At 50.5% G+C, this 18,354-nt stretch overlaps 1 protein-coding gene across 25 annotated transcripts in view; it reads right to left on the reverse strand.

The window, feature by feature from the left end:
- Positions 1 to 18,354, reverse strand: part of Mical3 (microtubule associated monooxygenase, calponin and LIM domain containing 3) — a 201,824-nt gene that overhangs the window by 70,308 nt on the left and 113,162 nt on the right. For 23 of the 25 annotated variants that reach the window (XM_031383246.1, XM_031383254.1, XM_031383248.1 and 20 more), the window contains 3 exons: positions 8,648 to 8,834; positions 1,945 to 2,033; positions 932 to 1,019 (listed from right to left, as the gene is read on the reverse strand). In XM_031383246.1, the coding sequence (XP_031239106.1) occupies positions 932 to 1,019; positions 1,945 to 2,033; positions 8,648 to 8,834 (364 nt within the window). Of the gene's footprint in view, positions 1 to 931; positions 1,020 to 1,944; positions 2,034 to 6,297; positions 6,495 to 8,647; positions 8,835 to 18,354 lie in introns of those variants that run through there. The other 2 variants (XM_031383270.1, XM_031383271.1) reach the window with 1 other exon arrangement.

Below are 18,354 nucleotides of genomic sequence, written 5' to 3' on the forward strand. Positions count from 1 at the left end.
GAAAAAAAAAGAGAAAGAAAGAAAAGTAAAACAATTTACTTGCTATAAAAAGAAGAAACGTGTGACATAGGAAAATATAGCCCTACAGACTTCATAAAGAGTGACCCATGAGAGATGTCTGGGGCCATCACAGGGGCCTCAGGACCTCTCAGCAGTGTACAGAACTATGGCGAGTTTTACAATGGCAGAATGGCAGACAGGGAAATTTTAAGAAAAAAAGCAAGACAATTCTCTACAGCCATCATGCACCAAACACTCCCCATCCTGCCTTGCGATGGACGGGGTCGGCATGTTTTTTGAGGTAGGATGGTACAAGCTATTGACACAGGAAATAGTAAGGGGAGTAGGGCATGTGAGTTCTGACCCTCACTGGAAACCCAGATGCCTAAAGGGATTAGGATAGGGTGGCCCTTGTCCCATGGATGGGCTGGACACAGCTGAGGAATGAGATGCAAATACTTCAAGTTGCAGTGAACGCATTTCAGACTGTGGGACACCATCACACATCTCTGTGACACCTAACAGGCCCTACACAGGGGCCACAGAGAAGCTTCTCACTCTGGGCTCTCTCCTGGGGTCAAGGACATAGCAGCTCTTTTGGGTTCCTGTTTACCTGGAGGGTCTGCACCAAACACCTTGGTGTGTCTTGTGGGTGTGGGGTAACCCCCACTTACCAGACAGCACCATCACTGGCTCACAGTCTGCCAGTGGAACTCCCCTCCGATCTGCACCAGTACCTCTGACAGGCCATAGAGGAAGGGGACCCCAAACGCCAGCAGCTGACACATGAAAAAGGAGTCCAGGGGGTTTTGGGCTACTTGCTGCCCGATTGAAGAAATGTTGGTTTGTAGGTGCTGGCTCACCCCCTTGGCCTTGTCACAGAGGCCAAGAGAGTGACGCACCACCCAGCCAAACAAGGAAGTGAGGCTACCTGGGCTTCTCTCGGCTGAGCTGGCGGCAACGCTGGCCAGTCCGTTTGCATCTGCAGTGGGGCCATCCTGCAGGGTTCCTTTGGCTTCCTAGAGGAGTCCATGAGAAGAAAAGAACAGTGACTCTGGCTGCAGCCCCCGGACTTAGGAGGCAATGACCCCTGAGACTGGCTAGTCTGTCTGTTAGTACTCAACTGTGTAGTCCTAGGAGAGAAACGTCTTTGACCCTCAAATGACAATTCTGTGTGATGCATGTACATATGATATCCATGACTGTTCCTTTAAGCCGACTTTAAGTGCTCTTTGGAGGACGTAAGCAGTGTAACTGCTGTACAGTGTGAGTAGTTATTGTACTGCACTGCTTAAAAGAAGAGTCTGAACAGATTCAGTACAAAGTGGTATTTCCCCTCCATGGATGGGACCTAGGGTGCAGACTTCACAGACACACTGTACACCTCTTCCCACCATCCCTCTGCAGTCAACCCAAGCCATCGGGTAATCGGCTTGAATGCTGTCAACGTGCTGTCCATGAAGTGAAGAGATTACTCAGGCCACCCTGAGAAAATGAGAACAGACCAGTCTCACTGGAGCAGAAAAGAAAAAGTCCAGGGCTTAGGCAATAACCCAGGAAAGCAGGGCTTAAAAGGTAGCAAGGCAGAGCCAGTTATGGGCAGCTTAGCCTTCCCAGTGTGGAGAGCAGGGGTTGGCCCTCCAGACGCTCAGGGTATGGGCTTAAAAGGGAGGAGGGGATGGGGGGAACTCCTGAGGCTGCCTATTCTCCAGCTATAAGGAAAAGTGCCACCCCACCTGGGGTGGGGGTGGGGGTAAGGAACAGTTAGTTGGGGTGTGCAGCGGGGTACCCTTCTGTTCAGAATAAGCCTTAAGCATCCCCTCTGAGACCGGCACCTCTAGATGCTTGTAAACCTGGTGTGTCTGCAGTCAATGCGGTTCCTCTCAAGTCCACTCAGGGGACAGGCGAGACTAACAATCCCACACATAGGAAGGGAGCTATTACCTTTCCAGACAGAGGAGCCACCGCTGGTCTCTTCCTCTGTGCGTAGCCAGATAGTCGGTAACAGTAGTGCGGCTTACAGTAGAATTTGCCTGCAGACAGCAAGAAGCAAGGAAAAGAGGAGTGAGCAAAACTCCACGATTGTGAACTCGGCTGGCTGGCCACAGGATACCACTGCACACACCCCCCCACATACACATCCAGCTCCCCCCTGCAATCCAGAAAGGCCAGCCCGAAGCCTCCTTTCACTGGGTCTGATGTACAGGCTTTCCCCCTTTGGGTGTGTGAAGGCTGTGGAGCTGCCACCAATCAGTGCTCAGAGCGAAGATGTGAGGCTTGCATGACAGAGATGGGAAACAAAGTAGTAGTGTGTAAGGGACAAAGGCACGGTCACGTGAAAAGCCGAGGCAGCAGTTCTAGGGAAGTCAAGAGCCAATACAAATGGCAGGGTGGAGCCGGGAAGGCTTCTGAAAGTTCCCGAAAGAACTGTCCGCTCCCCTCCACAGCCATGGGCACCTAGCCCTCCCTTCCGTAGCCAGGGTTGGTCCGAGGCAGGCTGCAAATATAATACAGCTAAAAGTAAAACAAGGGACTAGAGAGCTGACTTAGAGGTAAGGGAGTCAGTTACAGACAACCTGACTTCAATCCCTGGGACCCTGGTGAAAAGCAGGGTGTGGTGGTAGGACCCTGCAATCCCAGCATTCCTCCAGACAGATGGGAGGCGGAGACCGGAGAACTGGTCAGTGGCTTATGGGCCAGCTACCCTGGAGTATGGTGTGAACGAAAAGAAACAGTAAGAGAGACCCTGCGTCAGCAAGGTGGATGGAGATCACTGACTCCCAAGTTGTTCTCTGACCTGTACATGGGCTGTGGCATGTATGCCCATGTATACGCACAGGTGTGTACACGTACACACACACTCACATAAAGCAATAACAACAAAAATTTTCCATGGATCATCAACAGATTGAACAAAACCCAGGGTGTGCTTCAATATAGCCAGGGTCAAACATGACTCACCAGGACTTCCACCCACACCTATGCACATTTACTGGGTCCTATGTAATGTGATGCACATTTAATGGGTCCTATGTAATCTCGTTACATTAGGAGAGTGCAGCCAAAAAGGTGTGAAAGACCTGTTCTCCTTCCCAACACAAGTGCTGGGACAAACTATTAGTCGATGATCGGAATCTGTCGTCTTACTTAGGTATGAGAGCTGGGCATGAGCCCACCCTGAGCGCGGCTGCCTCAGGAGCTGCACCCAGGAAAGGCTGCAGCGGGAGCCGCTCTGCCAAGAGAGACTCCAACAAAGGTAGACCCAGGGGACAGACAAGGCAGAGGAAACAAAGGCGCAAGGCAGCTTTTCTTCCCCTTTCCTCTTCCCTGGCGACCTGGGCACATCGCTGTGTTGTATGTGAGTGGTACACACACGTTAAGTGTACAGGTGAATGCACAGGGAGACCAGAATGGATTCCCCTCTATCGCTTTCTGTTTTATTGCCTTGAGATGGGTCTCTCGCTGGACTGGAAGTTTGTCATTTCATCTCCCGGCCAGGGACATGCCACCATGCCTGGCTTTTTTACGTGGGTACCGAGGACTCAATCTCAGATCCTTAAGCCTGTACAGCAAGTGCTCTTACCCACTGAACTGGCTGCCTAATCCCTATACATTTACTTCATTTAAAAAATGGCAGACGTATGCCTTTATCTGTGTTTCTTACAATTAAGACAGCTTTGTCAACGCTGGGAAAACAACTTCAAGGAAGAAATGTTTACTTTGTTCCTGATTTCAGACGCCTCAGCCCAAGGTTACTTGGTCCCATTGCTTTGGGCCTCGCGGACGCAGGGCATCATGCTGATGGGGGAAGAGATGTTCCCTTCAAGATGGCAAGGAACAGAGAAAGCATGGGGAAATGGGCAGGGACAAGTCCATTCCCAGAGTTCAACCTGGTGACTACAGTTTTCAACAGGCTCCACCTCCTAACGTTTCTGTCACTATCACATAATGCCATTAACTTATCTATCTGTGAGCTAAGCCACTGATGAAGTTAGCACTCCTAATAACTAGCTGCCTTCCAACAACCCATCGGCTAGTGACCAAGCCTCTAACAACGGCTGTACCTGGGTACTTCAGATTTAAAGCCAATGGTGGAAAAATCGCAGAGAATTGTATGGACTTCAGGTAATGTTCCTGGCGCATCACATTTCCCCAGGTTTCTCACCAGCTGCTGGCACTCAGCCAGTACTTAGAGACATGACACGGTGGAGGACATGTGACCGGCAAAGGGTCAGCTCACCATCTGCTTCTCTGCGGGTGAGCAGCTGGTTTATGTGTCGCTTCCTCTTGTTTGTTTTGCCTTTAGCTTGCCCACCATACCTTTCATATAATCTGTGATAAGCCACTCTGTTCTTTTAGGGCTTGCCCCTAGTAAACATAAGATAAGATACCTGGATCATCAAGCCCATTTTGGGTGTGCTGTATTTCATTCTTCCCATTCCCCAGGACTGGAATCTGATCGAGGCCAGGTGGGTCATGGCAATTTTGGGGACTGCTGTGACCGTGGAGGACACCTGTGTCTGGGAGTCGGAACTCTGAAGCTCACACTATTGGTTTTACCATGAAGCTTATTTTTAGATTTAAAAAAATTTTACATTCATTTGTGTATTGTGTGTCTGTCGGTCTCTGTGTATCTATCTGTGGGTATGTGTGTCAGAGTCTGTGTGTGTGTGTGTGTATCTGTGAGTATGTGTGTCAGAGGTCTGTGTGTGTGTCTGTGGGTATGTGTCAGAGTCTCTGTGTGTGTCTATCTGTGAGTATGTGTGTCAGAAGTCTGTGTGTGTATGTGTGTGTGTCTGTGGGTATGTGTTAGAGTCTGTGTGTGTGTGTCTATCTGTGGGTTTGTGTGCCTGAGTCTGTGTATGTGTGCATGCGTGTCTGTCTGTGGATATGTGTGTAGATGTGTGTCTGAGTCTGAGTGTGTGTCTATCTGTGGGTATATGCCTGAGTCTGTGTATGTGCGCATGTGTGTGTGTCTATCTGTGGATTTGTGTGTCTGAGTTTGTGTGTCTATTTGTGGGTTTGTGTGTCTGAGTCTGTGTGTGTGTGTCTATAGGTTTGTGTGTCTGAGTCTGTGTGTGTGTGTGTGTGTAGACAGGCACAGGTGGGCATGTGTGGAACTCAGTGAACACCTTGCAGGAGCTGATTCTCTGCTTCCACAGTGTGGGTCTCAAGGAGTCAAACTCAGGTCATCAGCTTGGCCACACGCACCTTTGCCTGCTGAGCCATTTCACTGGCCTGAGGCTTATAATTCAAGAACACTAATTACTTATTATTGCTTATTTTTTCTTAAGATAGAAACCCAGGTCATAAGCTCGGACCCCTAGCTGATCAGCATTGGATCCCGCTCCAAATTGTAACAAAATACAAGAGTTTAAGTTTCAGAAACTAGGCTCAGACCCCAGCCAAAAGGTGACTTCCAAGACTGTTCTAGAGAACCGCCTTCTCCAGGGAGGCAGCACATGGTGCAAGGGCACAGCTGAAGTGCGATGCGACCTTCAGGCTCGTCAGCCTCTTAGAGCTCGCTTCCTCCCACAGGAAAGGAATGGAGCGCTTCCTCTGGTGAAACAGTGCCATCACAGGCCTGAGTCACGGGCCTCCTCAATCACCAGTGCTTCTTTCTTCTGGAGGTATGGATTCATGTAGCCCATCCTGATCTTGAACCTCTGACCTTCCTGCCTCCACCTTTCAAGTGCTGGGATCAGAGGAGTGTGCCACTGTAGCTGGCTTTAATGTAGCTTCTTATTCTCTTTCCCAAACTCAACTTTATTACTTTTGCTTTTTGAATGAATTAAAAAAAAAAAGCTTTAATCTTATCTAATATTTCCTATGTGTCAGACACAATGCTGACCACTTTATATCTATCCATTCATTTAGTGCTCACACAACCCAAAGAGGTACAGACTGCTACTATCCTTCCACGGGGGAGGCAGGGCCAGGCTTAGCTGCCTGCCCAAGTCTGCCCCACGGTCAAAGTTCTCAGGCAGGAGACTGGCTCCCGAGCCCGTGCTGTCTGCTACTGCATGATGGCGCCTGTTTCAGGAAAGCCAGCCGGGCTGACACTGTGGATTAATCCCAGTTTACAGAGGACTGGTAAAGTGACGGATTGGAAATTATTTAGATTAAGACAAGGCTTTGCTGTGCAGCCCTGGCTGGCCTCAAACTCACTCTGTAGACCAGGCTGGCTCGAACTCACAGAGATCCATCTGCCTCTGCCTCCCGGGTGCTGGAATTAAAGGTGTACTCCACCATCACCCGACTTAGATTGAGCAATCTTGACAATCACACTAAAGGACATGGAGGAATGACACAGGTGTCTGGCATTTATTCAACGGTCTGTGTCATTTAATAACACGGTGACATGAACGCTGGGCCTCCCCCAAGGCAGACGAGCACTTTGGTTGGATGGTAGAGAAGACACGTGGGCGTGACCGTTGCAGGTGGGGGAACTGGAACATGGTAGCTGGCTGATGTCCAGTGGTCTGGAGAGATCTCTGAGGAGGGGACATGTGGAGACAGGAAGGTCAAGGAAGCCTGTTCCAGCACGACGAGGAAAGTGTATTCTGGGTAGGGAATGCCTAAAGCAAGATCCTATGGCACCAGTGGTGTCTTAGAAGATGGAAGTAAGATCAGCGTGCCTTGCCTCAAGTGAACTGTGTGTATCGTTCCCACCAAATGTGCTGGCCCATGTGTTTAAAACAAAAAGGCTGTGCCTTCAGCTGTTGGGAGATGTTAGGTGTTTGGGGTGTGCCTTGACTGGGGCTATGGGCCTGTGGTCCCTTCTTCCTCTGTGGCTTCCTGATAATGAGGTGAGCACTTCCGCTTGGCTGCACAGTCCTACCACATGCTGCCCTGTCAGGGCCAGACGGCAGATACCCAGTGGGCCAAAAATAATGCCTTCATGCACGCTGTGGGCCTGAATAACATTCTTTTGTATGAAGGTGATGACCTCTAGAGGCATACTTACACTTCATCTCTACTCTGAAGAGAATGAGGTGAGGGGTGTATATATCTTTTGTGTGTGTGTGTGTGTGTGTGTGTGTGTGTTTTCAAGACAGGGTTTCTTTGTATAGCCCTGGCTGTCCTGGAATTCACTCTGTAGACCAGGCTGGCCTCGAACTCAGAAATCTGCCTGCCTCTGCCTCCCAAGTGTTGGGATTAAAGGCGTGCGCCACCATCGCCCAGCTTTTTTTTGGGGTGTGTGTCTGTATACATCTTTATGGGCAAAACTATGAATATGGACACACTGGCTAGACCCTGAGGGAATTCTTTCCAGGCATACTGCAAGATAAAAGGCTAACCAAGATCACTGAAGTATCAGGGACAGTTCTAAGATGTAGAGACCCCCCCACCTGCCAACCCCTCTCCTTGGAACCAAACACCTGGTACTCACAGACGACCTTCCTCGCATGAGCAACTCCTTCAGCTCTTGGCTGAGCAGTGGATTTGCTAATGCAGGAAAGAGGCCACAGGCTGCAATGCTAGGAGCCTGCCATTTAGCTCCGGCCTTTCCTCTGTGACAGCCAGGGTTGCCTGAGTCCCACTCTTAGGGTCTGCATGACCGAAGTGACTCAATCATACAACACCCTCCGCCATGCTTCCCAGTCCCTCTACAGTCAATGTACCACACACTGAGACATGGGCTCTGTCATCCCTGGAGGGTTTAGTTTCCTCTCCTGCTCGCCTAAGCTTCTTTATTGCTTTTAAACAAATTCAACCGCCCCACCCCCCGGGAATTCCTCAGCATCGCGTAGGGATGGCCGCGGGAGCCATAACTGCCTCTGGGAGACAAGCTGACTGTTACTGATTGGCACACTTCTCTACCTTCTAACCAAGGTCTTTCCACACTTACAACAGCAGGCCTGGGCCGCCGGCTACAAGATGCTGATGCCGGACAGAGATTACAAAGCATGGGCAATTCAATCCCCTCCAAAAGGCAGAAGCCTGGGGTCTATTTTACTTGCTATCATCCATCTAAGAGTTCTAGGTGGGGGCTGGTAAGATGGCTCAGCAGGTAAGAGCACCGACTGCTCTTCTGCAGGTCCTGAGTTCAAATCCTGGCAGCCACATGGTTGCTCACAACCACCCGTAATGGGATCTGATGCCCCCTTCTGGTGCATCTGAAGACAGCTACAGTGTACTTATTTATTAACAATAAATAAATCTTTGGGCAGGGACTGAGTGAGCTGGGTCGACCAGAGTGAGTGGGGTTGACCAGAGTGAGCAGAGGTCCTAAAGTCAATTCCCAAGAACCAGATGAAGGCTCAGAACTATCTGTACAGCTACAGTGTGTACTCATATGCATAAAATAAATACATCTTTAAAAAAAAAGTTCTAGGAACCCTTGCCACACCCCTTTCAGCCTCCAGAGTCTCATGTGAGGTAAGAGAGTGAGTTCCTAAAGTGAGGGAGACGTTTACGTCACCACTCTGAGCCTGATAACCGGAAAAATATTTTTAAAAAGCCTCAGAATAAAAAAAAAAAAAAAAAAAAAAAAAAATGAAAGCGATGGCTGAGAAAGGTTAGTATAAAGAAAATGGAAATGAAAAGAGGGATGAGGCAAGGCCCAAAGGTCTCTGGCTCAGAAGGAGAAAGGGGTGTCCCACGCATGCGGTTGCTGCTGTGACCAATGTGCAGAGAGACTCACCGTCCTCGATGTCGTAGGCGTAGGCTGACAGGCGCAGCGTGGTGGCGCAGTACTCACACTTGAAGCAGCTGCGATGGAAGAACTTGCCCTCGGCGCTCAGCCTCTCCATCACGTAGACCCGCTTTTGGCAGAAGTAGCACGTGTCGCTGCCCCCCAGGTTCTGCGGGAACTCTTTCTTTATGGAGCCCTGTGGGGAGGTGGGTAGAGGAACACATCAGACTCTGTGACCTCTCGTGGGGCCGCACAAGCTCTCTGTGGGTGAGGATGACTCCAGTCACACGGACGCAGACCCCAAGAGCAGCTCTGGGAGGAGCCTCACTCCACAATCTCCCTGAGGACCCTCAGCACAAGCTGGGGTCCAAACCTGTGATGCTCAACAACCACGAGATACTTCTGAAGAAAGACCCAAGCTTTCAGAATTTCGTGACAATCAAACCAACTATTCTGCTGGACTTCTGCTTCGGGGAAGGAATAGACATACACTTAGCGATCATGTGCGCACATCCTCTGAATAAGAGGAAAGTGCTTTTCCACAGAACATTCTAAATATCTACCGCACTCCTAGAAATTCAATCATCAAAACTGAGAGCAACTCAAGAAAGCTACCAGGTGGCAGTCCAGGTGGCTACAGCAGTCAGGAAGACCCTCAGAGCAGGCGAGGGTGGCTCGCCATAGTGCCATGACTAGAGACAGTGCCCCTAGAATATCTCTTACCAGTTCCTTCTTGTCTAGAAGGGTTTTGGGTTGCTCTTTCCTTTGAAGCTGATTGGCTATCTGCTCAGCCAATGAGCTCACTCCGCCCGTGTACATCTTTATATACTTCTATTGGTTGGAGATTACACAATGGTCAAAATGAAGGGAAATGAGAAGGAAAAAAAAAAGTAAATTAAGGAGACGACAGGAAAAAACAGTCTTTGAGGGGTGCAAAATGAATACACAGTGCAACCACAAACCATGCCAACACAGTGCCCACAAGCAGCAACTGGGCAGTGAGCGCAACACTGTGCCAGGTTCCACGCGGTGGTCAGCACACACATGAGCAGCAGCAGCGGAGATAATCTTCCACAAGGAAGAACTTGGTCCTTTGTGTTTTTCTGAGTCCAGTTCTGGGGATAGGGAGGTAGAAGACAGAATGGAAGCAAATATGGAAGAGAAGGAGGGGCCTACACCCTGGGCTGCTCAGAGAGTCTGAGGGTGGACTCCAGGCAGGAGGCTAGGAGAAAGTCCAGTGTGCTCTGCAAATAAGATGACGGACTTAGGCTGAGGAAGAAACCAGGCAGATTCTTGCAGATATTGATGTCCCATGGGGACAATAGCTGTGAAGAGTTCTGGCATTGCTGGTGACCCCCTGCCTCATCACCTAACCCACAGTGTCTGCTCTGTGCAGCAGATCATCCTGTGCTATTCGGTAAGAAGACTCCCTGGCCACAGGCGGCGGCAGGGGCTGGGTGGGTGGGTGGTGTTTGAGAGCAGAAAGGCGATGCTCATCTTCCCAAATGTGGAGGCTGGATTTCTCCCAGACTAGGTGGGCCAACAAATCACAAGCTACACCTCAAGGAGGCTGCTCATTTTGCCCCAGGAAATCAGAAGGTTTCTGGCCCTGGAGAAACTGTTTTTAGAGATGAACAACAAAAGAAGTCAAAAATCCAAAGCCGAGTGTAGTGGCATACATTTGTAATCTTTAGTTCTCAGAAGGCTAAGGTGGGAGGATTGCAATGAGTTCAAGGCTAGCCTGGACTAGACAGTGAGACAGCCTAGTCCTCTTTCCCAACACACACAGATCAAACTAACACAATCTCCCTTTTGGAAATGCTAAGGAGACAGAAGAGAGGCCATGTCTGCATGGTAAGCCACCCTCCCACAGAGGTCTGGCACCCTGTGGCCTAGCTTGGATCCTGTCCTGGGACTACAGTCAGTCTGTGGGTGGTCGTTTAGAGCCATGATAGGCCGGATTCTGGGTGGAGACAGTGTATGTTACACCTCTCATGGCAGAAAGTAAGGGAGGCTCCCAGCCAAGTGGGAGAGGTTGTCACAAATTCAGATGCAGGTACAGTGATCCCAGAGATTGCATCAACCCCCTAGTAGGTGACTTCAAGGGACAAACCTGTAAAGCCACATGTAAAAAGGACAGTTGGTCCAAACAGTGGCCCGCCCAGGTTCTGTGAGGCCAACTCTGTAAGTCTGGGAATGCTCACACTTGAGAACACTTCTCACTAGGCTCAGCTAAGGCCTGGCTGGAGCCAAGCAATCCATATCATTTTGCAGCTCAACTAAAGAAACACCCTAGGATTAGCTGGCCTCACCTGCCATTAACTCCACATACCATGTCCACTAGTAATAGGGACCTTGGGAAGCACATGTCTGGGACAGGCAGGCACAGGGTAGAGGAGAACAGAAGTAAGAGCCAAGCTCTCCTCAGAGCTGCCCTCACAGGATCCAAAAGTCACATTTTAATTCACTCCGTGGAGCAGATGACAAAAGTGCCCAGCATACGGCAATCCTTGTCCCACTGTGTGCACCTAGGACCCTTCTCTGACAGGGGCCTGTCTCAGCAGCCATGGCCTGGGGCTGCATGTGCAAGGGCATTTGTCATTCAGTTCTTGATGTAGCAACACAGACAAGCACCCCCCTGTCCCACTCCCCCTCAGAGATGGACTCAAGTTCTGTTTGTTTCTGGCATGAAAAGCAGCTGGTTTTCTTCTTCCCACTCTCAGAAGGGTTGAAGTGTAGGAATCGCTGGGCTCACCCCACTGCACACCACACACATGCATATGTTTCTGCACATATACACACTGGCTACGAACACAACACATAGGCAAAGGCAGCAGACGCTCCGATCCCTAACAAATTCCTTGGAACGGGATCGAAGCCACCCGGTATAAAGCAGGGTTCATTCCACACACGATTCCAAGAAACACCAAGAGTGTTGTGTGCTCACTATTTTACAAGGAGGGTTAGTGATGGCATGGCTCAAATTCTGTAGCACGCACGTGATTTAAGAAAACGCAGTCTTTAGACAAAGGCTGAAAAATGCTCTCAGCGTCGGACACAGCTTAACAGTGGGTCTACTCGGACAGGCTGTGACGTGTGACACACTCAAAGGCACTAGCAGCCTCTTTAACAAAGGTGTCTGTGGCAGCCCTTTCACACACAGAGCTTCTGAGGAGCCAGGCAAAGGCGGAGACCTAGGCTCCCATGGGGGTGGGTGACACCTGTGAAGGTAGAGGGAGCAGAGGCTGCAGAACATGGTCTCGTCAAGTCCAGGCCATGCTACCTGTCGGAGGGAGTCAGAGGAGGGAGAGGCGGGGCGGGTGGAGGAGCGGAGACTAAGGGAGAGTTCCCACTGGTCAACAAAAAACCGACGTGAAGGCTCGGGCTCTGGCTATAAAATACAAGGCGGAGAAAAAGAGCACATACAGTACATGTTAAAAGTCATACCGCAAACAGGAGATCTGAGTTTCAGATGGTTTGACTGTTTAGTTGCAGAAAGTATGTGGTTAATAAAAGCAGGTCTTCCTGATTCCCAGAAACAAATGAGCTTCATCTACGGCTCCCATCTGCTTCTTGCTTGCCCAGTGAGTACTGCTAGGCTGGCTCTGGAGCACATCTCCGAGCTAGGAGCATCGGTGAAGCCTTGGGGCACCTTGGCTTGGTGTTCCTACTGGGTTCATCCTAGGCAGGTAACACTGGCTTCTCACTGGCCCTTGCTGACCTATGCAGGGATTTCCCCTTGGCGGAGATATCTCATGGCCATCCTAGTTCTCTCCTGACAGAGTGAAGAGTGGGGTTGGGACCCTCACTGTTCTATGCCAGGGTTCAGGGCATGTCCTTGTCCTGTGGAAAGTGCCAAAGGTCTTCCCCACCCCCTAATGAGTTCAGGAAAGCTCCATCTACCCAAGGCGTTCAGGACAGGTGTTCTGTTTGCTGAGGAGCCAGACAAATTGAGGGTGTGATCCAGGGACTAGATTTAAATACCCCTTGTCTTTCTGACACTGGCTTCAGCTGGTACAGCAATAGTGGGCAGGATCTTCATCAGTGCTGGCCCTTGTAGCCAGCAACTCTGACCTAGAGGGGAATGAGGTAACGGATATGCATCCTTAATTTTCCCACCACACTCCAGATACAATCCTTCCATGGTGGGAGGGACAGAGGTGCTGCCCAGGCTCCGAGGAGAGCCGCTGCACCCCTTTAGGTGACATTTCAGTGTCGCTGCAGCAACAAGGCAGCTATCTGGGAGTTCCCTACCCTCTTGCTCCAGAGAGCTTCCGGGCCCTGAGTATAGCATTCTGATGGTGTCAGTCATTTAAACCCAGGACGAGGAGCAACCATCTCTGTGCATGAGTACCATTCATCAAAAGGAACGAGATGTCTGACCACCTAGAACGTGGAGCAGTCACAGTGCAGGGACTGATCAAAGGAGAGCTACAGAGAGTGAGAGCGTGCACGGGCAGGGCTATGGAGTGGGGGGGAAGTCCTGGAAAAGAATGAAAGTGGTGCCCCCAGTATCTAGCCTGAGCCCCACACTGAGAATCTATATATATCAATCAACTCCTGGGAAAAACAAAAGTCTCCGAATGCCAAAGTATCATTTAGGCACATCCTGTGCCCACCGGGTGCCTACTCTCCTACAGGGCACTTGTGCCCTGCCATGCTTCCTTTCATTCAACAAGCTTCCTCACTTCCTTTTCAGATGTTGCTTATTAAAAACCATCAACACCTCATTAAGTATGATGGGACTATGGTAGGATCTGGGAAGAAGGAAGAGGCTGTGGACACAGAATCGACACCGACTTCCCTACGAAGCAGGCCAGCCACCTCTGCCTCAGTCCCACCTCCCCTCTTAACCCTGTCCTGCTGGTGGTTCCCTTCAAGAGGAGATGGTGCTACTGCCTGTTTCCTAGCGGTCCTGGGATGTGGCCAGGCTTGCTCCCTGATCCTCAGTGCGGTTTGTAGAGAGCAAAGGGAGGAGGAAGGTGGCTTTGAAACCACCAGGAGCTGCTGAGACATCAGCTCACTGCACATCCTTAAGGGCAGAATCAATGCAAAAAGCCTCACAAAATAAGTAGGCAGGGGCTTCATCACCACATTCATTGAAAAAAAAATGGGAGGATAGTCCAGTTCAGTCAGTGACATCTCTGCACTTTTGGAAAAGATCAGCTATAGCTTTTCATTATGTACCCAGCCTGCCACGGGCTGCTTTTCCTGATCTTCTTATCTGACTTCGTCCCCAAACTCTGGCAAGAGCCTCAGTTCTTAGTATTTATACTGCAAGAGCTGAGGCTGTCCCCACCATTGCCTGTCTGTCCCGAGGCTGCGCTCTCCCACTTCTCCCTGATTACCAGTGCCTTTTGGCTACTCTGCCTACTTTGGGGGAAGAAGGAACTAGGTCATGGCATGGGACCGAAGAACACAACTGGGAAGGCTCTAATGGCCCACTGCAACAACCAACGCACCAGGGTTAGCATCCAGTCTGAATGCTTTGCAAATGGACGCTCTGCCGTTAATGCTATCGTGGGGGACAACGCTGTGAGCAAAGAGTTCTGGCTCTTGGCTGGGTGACAAGTGTGCAAAAAGCTAGGAGAAGGGACCCTTCTCCATGCTCCCTTCCCTCTGCCCCACCACGCAGCGTGCCCCAACGGTCGGCCCTCATGCCACAGGCTCATGCTTTTACCCTCTCGTGGTGGGGACTCTGCTTGCCACGGCTGTCGGCATGAAGATTCCTGTACATCTGTTGGTAACAAAATAAATACTTAAGCTCCATCCCAAATCTCTCCGGACCAACTCGGTGACAGCAGGAGAGGTAGGCAACAATTCAGGGTTCACGTCTGTATATATCCCCAGCCAGACTTCCCTAACCAACTATCCATAATCCCACCAGTACCAAATTCCATGATCTGTGGCAATTTTCTGCCCACCTGCCTCCAATGAGGCCCCCTACACAGACCAAGAACTGAGGTTCGTACAAAGGTGGAACAATGTGCCTTTCACACAGTGGCATAAGATTGGAGGTGTGCAGTGTAAGGCTTAGGGGAGGTGGGTTGACAGGGAAGCTTTCTGCAGCAAGAAAGGTGGGGAGATGGAAACCAGATGAACAAAGGACCATTACAGAGCGCAGAGGAGACTCTACAGTGGGGAGCAGGCCCTAAAGAGTAACACAGGAGTGGGGCCCAGGTTATAGATGGGAGAGGTACGTGGAGACTGGCTGCACTCTCAGTTAATACAGAGGATCATGGGAAACCCTAGGACAGCCACGAGGGAGGCTGCCTCAGTGAAGTGAGGTAGCAACTGTGGGGACAGGAGGACTGTCCACTAAAGCTAACTTGAGATGTCCATCCTCTGGAAATGGATGCCAGTGTCTGGGGACTGCCCTCATCCAGTGCTGATGCCACACTGCCACAGGCAGCATGAGCCCAGTGCTGGCCTCCGGACGTCTCACAGCTCCCATTCAGTTCGGAGCCATTGCTCACCTACTGGCTTGGACAACTCCTTGTCCGTGGCCTCTCCACCCTGCGCCTCAGACTGTAAAGTGGAGGTGATGGTGGGACTTGCCCCACAGTTACTATGGGAACTGACTGAGAGACTGAAGAGCAGAACAAATGCTCATACCGTGAGCCCTTATTTAGAGGAGGCCCTGGGCAGTCAGAGCAGCCAGCATGGCTCAGTTCTTAGGCCCAGGGGCGGGAGGAGGAAGGCCTGTAAAACCAGATGCATCGTTACTGGTCACTTTTGAGGTAGGCTACCTTCGTTACGAAAATATCCTTTCTCATATCCTGCCCTCAGAAGTAGCCTTTTTTTTTTTTTTTTTTTAAAAAAAAAATAGGGTTTCAGCTCAAAGATCAGCAAAGTCGTTTTGTGTGTACACAGTATAGGTGTGTCCACCCTAAATGTGTGATTGTGTGGTCAACAACCACACGTGGCTGGGTTGGTTAGAAGAAGCCAGAAGGCGGGCTATCAGTATCAAGAGGAACCAAACCCATGCAGGAGGCCACACGAAGCTTTCTTGTGCACATCTTAACTGTATTGCATAAGGCAGCAGAAGAAATGTGGCTACTTTAAGTGCGCCGTCCTATAAAGATGTGTGCCTATACAGATGTTGGATCTGAGATGAATACAGTTTATGCTTTGGTCTGTGGCTGTCCACCCCCCACCCCACGATAGGGACTAGACCAGAGCATGCAGGATTTGAATGCACAGGGCCCTCATCTGAGGTCCCAACAGGAATTGTTCGCTTGCAGCAATGAAGGTTGTTCTTTGCTACAAGTCATCTTTTAAAAATGTATGTCTGAAAGGAGTGGTTACTGAGCTGGACCCTACATTCCTAGCGTGGGTGGGAGGACAGACAGGACATAGAGCATGCAGAGGATCACCTGCTGGCCACTGCGCGCCCTGCAGGAAGGTGGAGTAGGGGGAGGAGAGAGAGTGATCACTTTTTTGGGGCAGGTCCGAGAGCGCTCCTTTTCCCGTCGCTTTTACACCAACAGACACAAACAGAAAGAACATGGTTGAAACGGGGCCTGGGTGGAGACGCTCCTGGGAGGGGTGAGGAACATTTACATATGTGCAAAGCATCCCAAGAGGCCCCTTCCTTGACCACCCTCCATAGCACCTAACTCTGTGTTCAGGGTGATTTATCAAGTCACTTGTTTTTCATCTTGGACCAGAGCCTCAAGCAAAGGTGGCCTAGGTAACTAAACAGCTGGGGAGACCTTGGTGTAATGCTCTGTAAGGGCTTTATCAGGGAAGATGAACACCCAAAAATGGGCCTGAACATAGGTAGACAGAAAAGGTAGATGACCCCCTCCCATGGGATATCATATGACATGTGCACACCAGGTCACACTGCGCAAAACACGTTCCCGCTAAGCCTCCCGTGGCCATAACCCCATCAATGCCTTAAGCCCCTCACTCACATTCAACAGTTCTCAAAACTACAAAGAAACGCCAGGAAAGAGGCTCTACAGATTAACCGCACGCTCATCCTTCACCCTGCCTGTACCACATACACCCTTCTCCGTGAGTCAGTCCACGGTTCTCAAAGATGCTTCTCAGTATTTGAGAAACAAGCACGCATTACTCTGGGCCTCTCTGGTACTTTCCAGGAGATTCTCAGCTTCCTGGACAGACTGCTGTTCTGGGAGGAGGGTGGGGTGGGGAGGTGTGGCAGCTGGAAGGTCAGAAAAACATCTCCACTGTGTGTTCCCACCTCACATGACAATCTGCTTCCAAAGCTAGGCTGGTCCATGGGCCGTCTGTCTGCAGGATGTACTTCTGAGATCAAAAGGAAAGGGAGGGCAAAGGACGAGCCACAGTGTTTATACTGGAAAGAGCAGCACGGAGCCACTGGTGAGCAGAGCTGCTGCCCATTTTCCTCCTTCCACATGATGACCTAAGTCGGAACAGGTTCTCTGGCCAACTCTGCCAAGGAATGCCACGCCTGCCACACCTCCTGCCTCAGTTGAGAACCATTTCAAGAGACACACAGTGAGTCACAGTGAGTTTCAGCCTGTTGGACATGAGTGGCCAGCCAGAAGGGGCCCAGGCGCCCCCTGCTCTGAGTCGCCGTTCTCTGTGGAGTGTCTGAACACATCTCTAGCTTTTGGGAGATAGTCACATCTATAGGGCCAAACCCATACGTTAGAGCTGCAAATGATGAATGTGAGTATTCAACACTCCACAGGGACAGAGTGTGAGGTACAGTGTGTCAGCACCACTGCTATGGGCACTTACGAGTAACTCATGACTCAATGTAGCCTAAAGGAGCTGATGATCTAAAGTGTTTTCATTGCTCACGGTCACCAAGGCTCCTATCCGCCCACAGCTTTCTAACTAATCATTCATTCCAACCTCCTGTTCACTGATGGTGACAGAAAAGGAGCCAGGTGACAAGCCCAACAGGCGGAAACAACAACAAAAAGCAGTCCCTGCATGGGACCTGGCACAATGCTACTGGGCTTCAGAGGAGCCTGTGTAGAACCAGGTGCCTGGTGACCTTCCAAGCTGCCAGGTTTGTCTTCACCAAGACCCAGCCAGCAGACTGAGCCACATACACTGTCCCCTCCTTCCCAGCACAATCAACAGAGCTGCACCAGCCCAGACTGCACAGAGCCACCCATGTCCCCACTCACGGGTGACACCAGACCTTCCTGTTCTGGCTTAACCTCAGACCTTTCCCAGGAAGTTTAAGACTTTACGATTCCAAACTCTGAGTTAGAATTCACCTGTTCCCTTCCATCAAGACGTCAAGCAAAGGACACAAAAATTAAAATACAAACTCTTGATGACATTCTTCAGAAGGCCTTGCGCCCTCTATGAAGTAGTTCCTACTGAGGCAGGAAGTTTACCTTCTGCCATGAGTTTGCACATTGCTCCAGCATTTTCAGTTCTCCCTCCCTGGGCCCTGTCTTCCACGTGGAATATTAATGAGGTTAGAAAGAAGCATTTTCTACAAAATGCAATTTCAGTACCCCCCCCCCCCCCCCCCCCCCCCCCCCCCGGGCAATCCTCGGCACTTCCCAGCAGTAGAGCTGGTGAGGCTGGCCAAGAGAGAGGCTAAGGGAACCCAGGATCTGCTTGCCTCACCTCAGCGCCCTATCCAAGTGAAGTGACACCTGCTACTTGAAAACTCATCCAGCATCACCCTCAACCCCAGCAATAAACTGCTCTACTGTGATGCTGGGGAGCAAACGGCAGACCCTCGGACTGACCAG

The sequence above is a fragment of the Mastomys coucha genome, unplaced genomic scaffold, assembly GCF_008632895.1.
Source record: "Mastomys coucha isolate ucsf_1 unplaced genomic scaffold, UCSF_Mcou_1 pScaffold20, whole genome shotgun sequence".
Classification (NCBI taxonomy): Eukaryota; Metazoa; Chordata; class Mammalia; order Rodentia; family Muridae; genus Mastomys; species Mastomys coucha.